At 42.9% G+C, this 14,559-nt stretch overlaps 1 protein-coding gene across 1 annotated transcript in view; it reads left to right on the top strand.

Annotated features, from left to right (window-relative positions):
• Positions 1-14,559, top strand: part of CEP350 (centrosomal protein 350) — a 160,679-nt gene that overhangs the window by 41,467 nt on the left and 104,653 nt on the right. The window contains 2 exon segments of the mRNA XM_008166589.4: positions 474-587; positions 9,273-9,386. Coding sequence (XP_008164811.2) covers positions 474-587; positions 9,273-9,386 — 228 coding nt within the window.

Genomic DNA, 14,559 nt, shown 5'->3' with positions numbered 1-14,559 from the left:
CTTGCCTCCTGCGGGGAGATCTGCGCTCGGAGCCTGGTCAGCTGCTGTGCTCCCAGCGGAAAGCCAGGACCCTGGGAAGTGGCAGGGCTCCCACTGGGGAGTTGGGAGCCTGGGTGGCACCCCAGCTTGAAGCAGAGACCAGGCAGCAGCCGTCTTGGGAGCCAGGAGTTGGCTTTCTTGTCAATTTGGAGCCGTGAACCTGACAAGAATGACAGCCAAAATCTGATGTAAGGAACGCAGTGTCTATGTAGATCTAACTACACCGACATAAATTCTATACCTCTCAGTGAGGTGATTTTATTATGTTGGCATAGCAGGGGAGTTACATCAGCGGGAGGAGCATTTCAATGTGTACATCTCCACTGTTTTGTCAACAAAACTGTGTAGTGTAGACAAGGCCTAATAGCACAATTTTTTTCCTCAAGGTTTTTAAAGTATTCTGCAAAATCTAGATAAAACTCTGTTTACCGTAGGTTTCAATCCTGCTGAGACAAAGATTCGCACTCCTGATGGAAAGGTGTGGCATGAAGAGGAATTTCATAACATCAGTAGGGAGTTGTATCGAGATATAGCTCTCCAATTAACAGGTGAGAAGCAGATCTAAGCTTATTAATACACACAGGCTTCTTTGAGAAGCAGCTAGGATTGCTACACACACAACTTAACTGACACAAACGCATGGCAAATGAAAAGTTGAGCTACCTAATAGTGCATATCCTGTATTCCAGTGTTTCTTAAACTTATTTGATCACACCATTCTTTGCATCTGTAGTAGTTTATGCCCTCTGCCACACAAGTAAATACACCAATAAAAAAATCAACATGCAACTCTTGCTAAATATTAAAAGCAGGAAGGCATTGATTCAAACAGAGCCATTTAAGTACATAGTAATGTAAATTTTAAGTGAGATGCTGCAGTTTTGGGCACCCAGCCAGCAGCCACCACTCTTCGGCTTCCCAATTGTGAAGGCAAGGCAGAGGGCAGCATAAAATGTGCGCAGTACATTTTTTTTTCTTAAGCTTCCCACACCAGAATACATTCTGTGCCTCCCAGTTTCCGACTCTCTGCTGTACTCCATCCAGAGGCACTAGAACTGGTTGAAAAAACTTTTGCCCCCCTGCAAAACATTTTTAACTAACAGGATTTTTTTTTAAATAAGTCAAATGATTGTTTTATTTTGTATTGGGATAAAAAATGCAGATTAAAGTGGAACAATTTGTCATTTAATTTTGAAATTTCCCATTGAAAAATTTCATCAGATCTTTTCCCACAATAAAATTGTTTTTGATGAGACCCCACTTTTTTGTGGTAAAATTTTTCATTTGAAAAAATGCAGACAGTGCTAACAAATGCACACCTTTCAGTTACCACAACTACTACCACTATGTGGCACAGCTTTAATTCTGCCCCTTATACGCACCTTTTTACCAAATTACCACTCGCAAAATTAGTTGTGGAGATGTTTTGTGTTGTGGTGTGTTCCGCTATGAGGTAGCTTAACTTCTCCTAAACTGTCAGGAGTGAAAAGTCATGTCATATGCTAATCAAAAGATCACTGGACAGTACAGATACTTCAGGACCCAGAAAGGGACTTTCGTTGTCTTGACAACTCTTATCCCAGTTTCTCTTATAAGGGATAAATTAAATCAAGCCAGGTATTAATACATGAGAAGTCTCAAGGGAAACAGAAGGTTCAGCTGTATCCAACTTTCAAAAGAGGAGGAGGAGTGGAAAAGTTTTTCCAGTAAGAAGGGTGCCAGGGTAACTCTTCCCACAATCACATGTTGCTATGTAACTCTTCCCTAAAGAAGGGAGACAAAAAAGGTGAACTAGCAGGAAATGAAAAAAACATTGTCATGATGTGCCATGATTTTTTTTCCTTACAGCACTCCTACATCGGTTTTGTCTGTTGTGAGGATTAGATAGGATCTTGGGGATTTTATAATTTACTTGTTTGTTTTCTTTACTGCTGCTTTGTTAACAATAATTTGATTTCAGGGGTTTGAGTTTTTTACAAGGGCTTGGCTTTGCTTATTTTACACTACCAAATGAACTTTTTTCTTTCAATGTTTAATAAATACACACACCAAAAAGGGGGGAGGGGGCAATGAAAATGTTCAAAACTCAATGCAAGTGAATTGTTTTCAGTAATCCCTTATTCCCTTTCTTTGTGTAGAGAAAAAACCTTTGCTTGATAGTCTTTTAAATAGCATTAAATGTCCTTGTTGTGGCAGGGGATCAATTTTAGCAATAGTACTCAGGTTTTGTTAAAGCAAATGCTGTTTCTTAAGACAAATGCATACAAAGGACAAAAAGAAAACCGTAACCAAAGATGCTAAAATGTAGCCTGGCTTTGCTTACAGTTCAGTTGCTGAAAGACCACAAGTATAGCACATGCCCATTTAGCCACTCCAAGTCCTTGGCTTTATTCCTCCTGGCTCTGGAAACTGTTTGGCTGCTGTTGATTGTCTTTACTTTCCTCTGGCAAGTCTGTAGGATGTTTTTACTGAGATAAGGCTGCTTTTTAGTTTGTTAGACTGGCTACAGCAAAATGATACGGTTAAATAGCTTCTGATTCACTAAGCCAGGAAAAAAGAAGAGATGAGAGGAATAAAGTGGCTATGGAAATTGACACACAAAGAGGGTGTAATGAGGATCTTAGGCTTTCATCTCGGGAGTTGCTTGGATCATACCAAAGATAAAATGTTGTCCAAATACCTGTTCTTATCTGGTCAGAACATATTTCAGGTAAAGGAAAAGGACCAATGGTGTAATAGTAAATCTTTGGGCCCCAGTGTTAATGATGTTGGCTGAAGTAATGGTGGTCGTGATCCATCTTCCTTCACACTCAGAACTTGCTGCCAAGCTGAAGAAGTTGACAAGTGATCCTCACCAAAATGTCCAGAAAGAACAACAATCTATTTTTATCAAAATTACCCAGTCAAAACAAGCTTTCAATGGTCCACATATGTATATTCTGCCATATTTGTAACTTCACCAGAAGCCTCGAAGGCTCCTAATTTAAGTGGTGTTTTTAGTTCAAACAAGCTTAATTTGCATTTGAATAACTTTACTGAATTATTTGCTTTTTGAAATATTTTTGTCACTTTTACTTGTCAAAAAGATTATGCTTACATCTTTCACCCACTTAAGATGTTTCAAGATTTTAACCCAGGGTAGGATTCAACACATGTCCCAGTAGATGCCATCTCTGTTCAGAAATGGTCATTTTAAGTACAGTCCTTCCCTAAGCTCCAAAATGTTAAGCCTATACAACAGGCATTTTCTAACACCTTCCCCTCCACAGAGAGAGACTCTCTCTCACTTCCTATGCATTCTCTTCCAGTAAAATTTGGGATTTCATAGTATCAGAATAATGTAAGTTGTGGTTCTGACATGGGGTTATTAACATTATTGAGAGTAGATCTAGAAATATTGTCATTTCTTTTACTTTCTTTTTTTTTTTTTTTTTTTTTTTTTTTTTTGCGGTGCTTTGCTGTTTTAAAAATATGCTGAGATCACATAAATTATCCTGCAAACATCTCCCAACAAAAAATAACTGGAGAATTCTGCACAAACTCTCTGGACTTTTATGGCTTTGTTATATAAGTATTAAAGATCCATTTTGCCTGTGAGAGACTGTTCAGTTTCTAAAATTCAAAGGTCTTTTATCACTAAGCCTGTTCTTTAATGAATTATTAAATGATTTAATGTAATTATTTTTTTCTCTTAATGTATTTAAAAATCAGCACAAGAAAACAATCTAAACTCTTTACAAAGTCAGTTGGGGCTCACTTTGAGAACTATAAGCAAAACTTAGCTTTTCCCAGCTCTGTCCTAAAATCTTGTGGAACCCTCCTTAGTTATGTGTTATCTATCTGCTCTTGACCTTTCCACTCAAATTCACATTTGTTATCCTAGATTTTTGGAAATGTCCTTTAGATATACCTTCACAATATCCTACAGCGGATGACTGCTATCCCCAGATGATGATGATGATGATGTTGTGAGGTTTTTCTAATTGTGATAGTGGTCACATGTATCCTACTCAGTGGGAATGCTGATTCTGAATCCCACCCTTGGGTTCATCTCTATCAACTAAACACATGTTAAAATAAATCTTGTCCTGTCTGCGCTAGAGTTTAAAACAATGTGTTAAAACACTTTAGCTAAATGCATTTTAAAATACCATATTTATCTTAGTCTACCCAGCCCATTGGTAACAATGCACTGACTCGGATTTGGTTCACTTTTTATATGCTTTCTTTGCAGCCATAAGGGCTAAGGCTTAAGTCTTTTTTTTTTTTTAAATGAAAGCTTAAATGATGCAGAACAATTTTGAATCAGTGAATATGTCTACACAGCAAACACACACCCTGGCTGGCCTGGGTCAGCTGACTCAGGCTCAGGCTGCAGGGCTGTAAAATTGCGGAGTAGATGTTTGCCCCGTGAGCCAGAGTCAGCTGACACGGGCCAGCAGTGGGTGTTTAATTGCAGTATAGACATACCCAGAGGGTGTATTCTGTGGAAAATTCTGCAGGCACAATTGCAGAAAGTACAATGCTCCGCTATTTAGTCTATCACATTTTGATGGATTGGTTGGTAGCCAAGGATTAAATGTGCTAGCATGCATAATGTAAAGGAAGAGGGTCATGTATTCAACAATGAAGGAGCTAGACGTAGCCCATTCAGGTGGAGCATTAATATGTACTTTGTAAAACTTACTTTGTCCTTTAGTAGAATAAAAAAGCAACATTACCTCAGATATGCCAAACTATTAATGTGACTTCTAAACCCCAAAGTGAACTTCCTAACGATCTGTTATGGCTGTTATCTGTGCATACTTATGGCTTTGCAGTTTTCTAGTATTTATGTAAACATTTTTTGAGGCAAAATGTTCATTCTGAGTGTGTTTGGGCAAAGCTATAAGGGTAAGCCTAAACAATGCATTGTGGAGTCTAACCTGTGGGCCTTGGAGTAGCAGTAGAATTCTACCTACCGATGGTTGTTGTACATGTAGGTACCAGTGACATGGAGAAGGATAGGAGAAAGATCCTGGAGGCCAAATTTAGGCTGCTAGGTAAGAGATTGAAGTCCAGGACCTCCATGGTAGCATTCTCTGAAATGCTTCCAGTTCCAAGCGCAGGGTCAGTTAGACAGGCAGAACTGCAGGGTCTCAATGCTTGGATGAGACGATGGTATAGAGAGGAGGGGTTTAGATTTATTAGGAACCGGGGAAGCTTTTGGGAGAGGGTGAGCCTATACAGGAAGAATGGGCGCCACCTAAACCGAAATGGAACCAGATTGCTGGCGCCTAAAATTAAAAAGGTTGTAGAACAGTTTTTAAACTAAGGGTTGCGGGAAAGCCGACATGTGCGGAGGAGCATGTGGTTTGGACATCCCTTTGGGGAGGATCTATAAATGGAGATTCCCTATGTCCTAATAAGGAGGAGAGGATGGAAAATGATAAAATACAGGGAGGATCTGATAAGAAACAGTCAAATGAAAAAAAGTCCCATTCAATTACGTCATGCAATGGGGACAGCCAAAAAATGACAAGTTTTTAAAATGCTTATATACCAATGCTAGAAGTCTAAATAATAAAATGGGTGAACTATAGTGCCTAGTATTAAATGAGGATATTGATATAATAGGCATCACAGAAACCTGGTGGAATGAGGATGATCAATGGGACACAGTAATACCAGGGTACAAAATATATGGGGAGGACAGAACAGGTCGTGCTGGTGGGGAAGTGGCACTATATGTGAAAGAAAGCATAGAATCAAATGAAGTAAAAATCTTAAATGAACTAAATTGTACTATAGAATCTCTATGGATAGTAATACCATGCTTGAAAAATAAGAATATAGCAGTAGGGTTATATTACAGATCACCTGACCAGGATGGTGTTAGTGACTCTGAAATGCTCAGGGAGATTAGAGAGGCTATTAAAATAAAAAACTCAATAATAATAATAATAATTAATAATGGGGGATTTCAACTATTCCCATATTGACTGGGTACATGTCACCTCAGAAAGGGATGCTGAGATAAAGTTTCTTGACACCTTAAATGACTGCTTCTTGGAGTAGCTAGTCCTGGAACCCACAAGAGGAGAAGAAATTCTTGATTTAGTCGTAAGTGGAGCACAAGATCAGGTCCAAGAGGTGAATATAGCTGGACCGTTTGGTAATAGTGACCATAATATAATTAAATTTAACATCCCTATGGCGGGGAAAACTCCACAGCGGCCAAACACTGTAGCATTTAATTTCAGAAAGGGAAACTACACAAAAATGAGGAGGTTAGTGAAACAGAAATTAAAAGGTACAGTACCAAAAGTAAAATCCCTGCAAGCTGCGTGGAAACTTTTTAAAGACACCATAATAGAGGCTCAACTTAAATATGTAGCCCAATTTAAAAAACATGGTAAAAGATCCCAAAAAGAGCCACCGTGGTTAAACAACAAAGTAAAAGAAGCAGTGAGAGGCAAAAAGGCATCCTTTAAAAAGTGGAAGATAAATCCTAATAAGGAAAATAGAAAAGAGCATAAACTCTGGCAAATGAAGTGTAAAAATATAATTAGAAAGACCAAAAAAGAATTTGAATAACAGCTAGTCAAAGACTTCAAAAGTAATGGCAAAACATGTTTTTAAATACATCAGAAGCAGAAAGCCTGCTAAACAACCAGTGGGACCACTGGACAATCGAGATGCTAAAGGAGACCTCAAAGATAGGGCCATTGCGGAGAAACTAAATGAATTCTTTGCATCGGCCTTCACTGTTGAGGATGTGAGGGAGATTCCCAAACCTGAGCCATTCTTTTTGGGTGACAGAGGGTGACAGATCTGAGAAACTCCCAAATTGAGGTGTCATTAGAGGAGGTTTTGGAACAAATTGATAAACTAAACAGTAATAAGTCTCCAGGACCTGATGGTATTCACTCAAGAGTTTTGAAGGAACTCAGATGTGAAATTGCAGGACTACTAACTGTCATCTGTCACCTATAATGTAAATCAGCTTCTGTACCAAATGACTGGAGGATAGCTAATGCGTTGCCAATTTTTAAAAAGGGCTCCAGAGGGGACCCTGGCAACTACAGGCCAGTAAGCCTCATTTCAGTATACTAAATTGGTTGAAACTATCATAAAGAACAAAATTGTCAGACACATAGATGAACGTAATTTGTTGGGAAATAGTCAACATGGTTTTTGTAAAGGGAAATCATGCCTCACCAATCTACTAGAATTCTTTGAGGGGGTCAACAAGCATGCGGACAAAGGAGATCCAGTGGATATAGTGTATTTAGATGTTCAGAAAGCCTTTGACAAGGTCCCTCACCAAAGGGTCTTAAGCAAAATAAGCAGTCATGGGATAAGAGGGAAGGTTCTCTCATGGATTGGTAACTGGTTAAAAGATAGGAAACAAAGGGTAGGAATAAATGGTCAGTTTTCAGAATGGAGAGAGGTAAATAGTGGTGTCCCCCAGGGATCTGTACTGGGACCAATCCTATTTAACATATTCATAAACGATCTGGAAAAAGGGGTAAACAGTGAGTTGGCAAAATTTGCAGATGATACAAAACTACTCAAGATAGTTAAGTCCCACGCAGACTGCGAAGAGCTACAAAAGGATCTCCCAAAACTGGGCGACTGGACAACAAAATGGCAGATGAAATTTAATGTTGATAAATGCAAAGTAATGCACATTGGAAAACATAATCCTAACTTCCTAACTCTCTCTCTCTCTCTCTCTCTCTATAGATATATCTAGAGATATAGATATATAGATATAGATATATATATATATATAGAGAGAGAGAGAGAGAGAGAGAGGGAGTGGAGGGATAGCTCAGTGGTTTGAGCATTGGCCTGCTAAACCCAGGGTTGTGAGTTCAATCCTTGAGGGGGGAATCTGGGGCAAAATCAGTACTTGGTCCTGCTAGTGAAGGCAGGGGGCTGGACTCGATGACCTTTCAAGGTCCCTTCCAGTTCTAGGAGATGGGATATCTCCATTTATTATTATATATATATATAAAGTGATGAGGTCTAAATTAGCTCTTACCACTCAAGAAAGAGATCTTGGAGTCATCGTGGATAGTTCTCTGAAAACATCCACTCAATGTGCAGCAGCAGTCAAAAAAGTGAACAGAATATTGGGAATCATCAAGAAAGGGATAGACAATAAGACAGAAAATATCATATTGCCTCTATATAAATCCATGCTATTCCCACACCTTGAATACTGCGTGCAGATGTGGTCAGGGGCGGCACCAGCGCAGCAAGCGCGTGCGGGGGGCGGCCTGCCGGTTGCTGTGAGGGCAGCAGTCAGGCAGCCTTCGGCGGCGTGCCTGCGGGAGGTCCGAAAAGCCATGGGACCAGTGGACCTCCCACAGACGCGCCGTCGAAAGCTGCTTGACTGCTGTGCTTGGGGCGGCAAAATACATAGAGCCGCCCCTGGATGTGGTCGCCCCATCTCAAAAAAGATATTTTGGAATTGGAAAAGGTTCAGAAAAGGGCAACAAAAATGATTAGGGGTATAGAACGGCTTCCATATGAGGAGAGATTAATAAGGCTGGGACTTTTCGGCTTGGAAAACAGGTGACTAAGGGGGGATATGATAGAGGTCTATAAAATCATGAGTGGTATAGTGAAGGTAAATAAGGAAGTGTTATTTACTCCTTCTCATAATACAAGAACAAGGGGCCACCAAATGAAATTAATAGGCAGTAGATTTAAAACAAACACAAGAAAGTATTTTTTTCACGCAACACATTGTCAACCTCTGGAACTCCTTGCCAGAGGGTGTTGTGAACGCCAATACTGTAACGGGGTTCAAAAGGGAGTTAGATTCATGGAAGATCGGTCCATCAATGGCTATTAGCCAGGATGGGCAGGAATGGTGTCCCTCGCCTCTGTTTGCCAGAAGCTTGGATTGGGTGACAGGGCATGGATCACTTGATGATAACCTGTCTGTTCATTCCTTTTGGGGCACCTGCCATTGGCCACTGTCAGAGGACAGGATACTGGGCTTGATGGACCTTTGGTCTGACCCAGTATGGCGGTTCTTATGTACCTAGTTCTTTCTATAGCAGATGGAACTGCTGGATTCTAAGGGAGTGGGTATGACCTAGGGAGTGATCATGCTGCATTCTCTGACTAATCCCCACTTAATCAGGGTAAATGCTGAAGCAGGTTTGCTTCTGAGTTTTATTTTTCCTTCCCATGGGGTATCAACTAACAGTTCACACATACTGTCTGCTTTTCAGAGGATTCAACAGGGAAAGAGAAATCCCCTGAGAAAAGCAAGGAGAAGAAAGCAACCAGACCAGTGCGCAAGGTCCAAAAGCTAACCAGGTCATCAAGCCCAGATTCCAAACCAGGTGAACAGTAGTACTCTTGACATCTTCTTTCTAGATGTGTATGTTCACAGATTAGTTATGCCCAGACTGGTGAAAAAAGATGTAGTTTAAAGGCACCCAGTTGACTTGAACTCTGGTCAGTTGCACAAAATGTCCTAAAGATGATTTGGTATATTATATCAGCCCTGTATCCCCACCAGTTTTTTTTTTTCTGTTTACAAGATTTTCCTTTTCCCTGCTGCTGTGTGCAACTCTCAGAAACAGCAGAAGATTGTATATGTATTTCACAGGGATTGTCTGAGAACATTCACCAGAGCACTGGAGACCAGCAGCAACAGCAGAACTTCCTTGCTCTCCTCTTCTGCCTCTGTCTTCTTTCGTCTCTGTGGAAGAGCCTGGGTGTGTGTGTGTGTGTGTGTGTGGGGGGGGGGGTGATGTACTTCTCTGGGGTGCAGCCTGAAACTGGGATACCACTGAGCTCTCTGTCTGACCAGCCTGGGCTCCCTCTCTCACTGTGATGCTGTGACAAGCTGAAGACCTCTCCCAGTCCTCTACTCACACGAACATTTACAGGCAGGGACACACCCTACTGAGTTACTTGAATGCTTTTTCCAGACACTTATGAACCAACAATACGCAGGCTCCAGCCACTTTCCCCCCCCCCCCCCCCCCAGCTCCCAAGCCTAGGAACCCACAGCTGTACCATCTTGCCATTGTCAGAAGCCTGACCAGTGTAAGTTATTTATCCAGTTCGCCCCTCCCTCAATGTGGAGAGGACATGCACCAGCCTCTGTTCCTGAGCAGATTTCCCTTTACACTTCAAACAACACACTGTTCTAGATAAAATATATATATATATTTTATCTATATATATATATATTTATAAAAACAGATTTATTAACTACAGAAAGATAGATTTTAAGTGATTATAAGTAAAAAGTGTACAGATCAAAGTACATTACCTAAGAAATCAAACAAAATCGCAATCTAAGTTCTATAAACTAGACAGGATTTGAGTCAAACAGTGTCTCACCCTGATGGTACAAACAGTTCACCAATTTTCCATACACAGGCTGGGACTACTCCTATCCAGCCTGGGACCAGCTTCCCAGTCAAAGTCTTTGTTCCTGGGGTGTTTCCAGGTGTTGAATTGTGGGGGGAGTGAGACCAAGTGATAATGTCACTTTCCCGTTTTATAGCTTCTTCAATGTGGAGGGAACTTAATTGTCCCAAACAAAGCCTCCAGCACAGTTAGTGGAAAAGTACAGGCACAAGATGGAGACCAGTGTCACATAAGCTGGTCACATGCTCTTGCATGCTTCGATGAGTCATAGCAGGGGCCATTACCCATATTCTGTTCGCTGATGGCCCATCAATTTGAATAATCCATTCACAATGTGCTGGCTAAACTGGATGTAAACTACCTTGTGGGAGTTACCACAGGAGCAAACACATTTGAAATACAGATACATAGTCAATATTCAAAACTTCAGATACAAAAATGATACATGCATACAAATAGGATAATTGTATTCAGCAAACCATAACTTTTTCATCAACACCTCGCATGACACATTTTGTACAAGATTTGCTGCAATTATAACACTGGTGAATACGGGGGTGCCAGGGTGTTGCTTTGGGGTACAGAGTATCACATTGGGATGCTGCATGTTGCTTTCCTGGTGCCTATCCTATCTCACAGATCGATGCCAGCAATGATGGAGGGGCCATCAGCCTCCACTGCTAATAGGTGGGGTGGGGTCAATGGAACCTGTTGCATTATCCTCCTACGGCCTGATGGATTAGGAATAGAATGGAGGAGTCCCTCTCCTTTTTCCTCATTTCTCCCCCCCCCCTCCCTTCCTGTGTACAGGTCCGGGTCTGTGGAGGGAATTGGGAGGTGGAGGGGAACAACTTCCTTCTCCATTGCTTTTCCTGTACCCCAACTAAAAAAATGAAGGGAGACATTTTTCCTTTAAGTTGTACTAATCTTTGGTATTATAAGTAATAAAAGTAAATGGAAAACCTTTCAGATAGAATTATTTTTGAATTGAACTTTCATGTCAAATAAGCAATCATCAGGATCAACCCAATCAATATACTAACATAGCTTAAAAATGCATAAGGCATTTATTTTTGCATATTTAACCTCAGAATGTACTGTGGTCTGTAGTTAGCTCCTTTTTCTTTAACTAGGCTTATAAAGTTAAGCCATATACAAATTTATGTTCCCGAAACTCTTTGGGAGTAAAAGTTAATGTAGCACAATATAGAACTTGTGCACTCAGTATATAGTACTTAGGAGAGCGGTGTGTAAATGTCTCATTTTAGTGATGATGGCCAATAGTTGAAACTGGTATTGAAAGTAAATGTTAGATATAAGCTGTTTCTTTGTGCTCTGTTGAATTCATGTTGTTCAGGAACTGTGAATGGCTAAACCTCCTCCCTAACATAGAAAGTAGTCAAGTATCAGAGGGGTAGCCGTGTTAGTCTGAATCTGTAGAAAGCAACAGAGGGTCCTGTGGCACCTTTAAGACTAACAGAAGTATTGGGAGCATAAGCTTTCCTGGGTAAGAACCTCACTTCTTCAGATGCAAGTAGAGTTATCAAAACTCTAACAGAAGTTGTGTGTTTTGGATTCGTCTTTAAAGTAGCTTGAATTTTAGAGCTGCTGCTACCTTCAGTTGGTTTTATTTGGGAATCTGAGGATGGATTTCCCAGACAAAGTTGAAAGGATAGCCTGGATTAAGAATGGAATCAAATGTCTCCTTGAAAAGAAAAATAATTAAGAGTTTTCCATAAAATATTTGTGACCATACCATTAGTCCAGAAAGGGGGAGTAGCACAGAGGCAGTTGAACTCAGTAACCATGTTGATTTTGTGGTGTTATCCAGCTGCACCTATCTCTGTATTGGACTACATAATTCTCCTCATGTTTTTGTGCTGAAATTCTTAGAGGAGAGGCATCAGAGCTGGCTCAATGTTATATCTGTAATCATGTTCCCTCCCCCTTCAGTCACTGCAGTAACAGAATGCATAACACAGCCAAGTACTATAAATAACTGCAGCTCATATTCTGCTTTGTTAGCTTCTTTTAGTGTAGACAGCTGACCTGAAATAGAAGATGAGCTCTTCCTTCTGGCTTTGTGGAGGGGTATAGAAATAATTGAGAGCAGCAAGTTGGGCAAGAGAATCTCTTTGGCTGGTGCATCTATTTTAAAAAGGTTCATGGTAACCTGTTTCAATTTCAAGTGACAGGGTCATAAAGCACTTGCATAGTTTACAATATAAGTAGCCACTGAAATGGTGTCTTTTCAACCTTTTATCTTAGAGGTCTACTGCTTTCATTAAAGGAGCATTGAAGATATTGAATGTCAGAACATACTAGATCTGCTGTGTTGGATTTAGTTTTTTAATTTAGTTAGATTCAATGTCTAGGCTTCTCAGAGCCCTGTAGGGCCAGTAGGCTGATATGCCTATTTATTTATGTCCAGTTTTTAAACTATGCTCATGCTCTAGTGCAGGCCTGCACAACTCGTAAAGCGGCAAGGGCCATATTATTCCAAAGAAAACAGCTGAGGGCCGAAACCCCCCCCCCCCCCCGAGCGTCGCCAACTCCCCCCGCAGCGCCACCCAGCCCCCCTGAAACACAACACCCCCCCCAGCACCACCCGCCTCATGGAAACAACCCCCCAGCGCCGCCGAAACACATCCCCCCCCCCCCCCCCCCCGGCGTGCCACCTGCCCCGCGGAAACAAACCCTCCTTCCTCAGCGCCGCCCCACCGAAACAGCAGTATTGAACCTCGGTAATATGTTATAGCAGGCCCCTAAGGTAGTATAATTAAGGTAAAAGAAAAATGTCTTTTTGCTAGAAGTAGAATAAGATCTTCCCCCCACTTTGTAATCAATTGCCCTGTGAATGAATGAGGTGTGAATGAGGAAGGCAGGCACCTCCAGACAGCTGCAACCCTTGGAGAGGACAGGGCCGGCTCTAGGATTTTTGCCGCCCCAAGCAAAAAAATGTTTGGCCGCCTCCCCTTTCTTTTTCGTGCCCTTCTGCCCCCGGCCCCACCCCAACCCTACCCCTTCCCCAAATCCCCAGCACCGCCTCCTACCCCGGCGTGCCGCATTTCTCCCCCCCCCCCCCTGCTTCCTGTGGGCCCCCTGTGACCTCCCGCCCTAGCTCACCTCCGCTCTGCCTGCTCCCCCGGGTGTGCCGCCGCTCTGCTTCTCCCCCCTCCCTCTCAGGCGAGGGAGGAGGGAGAAGCGGAGCAGTGGCACGTTGAGGGGAGCAGGCAGAGCAAAGGTGAATAAGGTGGGGGGGCGCAGGAAGTAATGGGGGGGGTAGAGGAACCACTCCCCGCTCCAGCTCACCTCCGCTCCACCACCACCGCCTCCCCCGAGCGCCCACCGCTCAGCTTCTCCTCCCTCTCAGCCTTGCTGCGCGAAATAGCGGTTTCACACGTGGCAAGCCTGGGAGGGAGAGGGGAAAAGCGAAGCGGCGGCAGCATGCTCAGGGGAGCAGACGGAGGCAGAGCAGAGGCGAGCTGGGGCGGCGAGGGCACTTTTTCCCCATGCCCCGGAGTCGGCACCTATGATGGCCGGCGCCAGAATGCCGCCCCTAGAAATGTGCCGCCCCAAGCACCTGCTTGTTTTGCTGGTGCTGGCCCTGGGAGAGGGGATGGGAGCCAGACCAGATCAGTAGAACAGGTCAGCCACCGACTCACCACTCACCTCCTCAGCCCCCTCACCCGGCTCGCCTACTCACCCCCCGCCACTGCTCGCTTGCCTCCTCAGCGCCCCACCCCTCCAGCTCGCCGGTTCACCTGCCCCCCCGCCACTGCCCGCCCACTCGCCTCCTCAGCCCTCCACCCACCCGGCTCGCCTACTCATTCCCCGCCACTGCCCGCCCGCTTGCCTACTCAGCCCCCCTCCCTCACCTGCCGCTTGCCTACTCCCCCCCACCCCCGCGGGCCGCACAATGAGCCCATCTACTCAACCCCCGCGGGCCGCACAGTGAGCCCACGCGGGCTGCATGTTGTGCAGGCCTGCTCTAGTGTATGAACATATATGGTTGGAAATCCCAACTAAGAGAGAGACAAATTGACCTGATTATTAATTACCTGCAAATTAGGTGTTTCTCAGCAGAGATTAAAGTGATAAAGGGCCCAAATTAAATAATTAGTGTACTGC

The sequence above is a fragment of the Chrysemys picta genome, chromosome 8 (assembly GCF_011386835.1).
Source record: "Chrysemys picta bellii isolate R12L10 chromosome 8, ASM1138683v2, whole genome shotgun sequence".
NCBI lineage: Eukaryota > Metazoa > Chordata > Testudines > Emydidae > Chrysemys > Chrysemys picta.
This window is presented reverse-complemented; position numbering and strand designations above follow the sequence as displayed.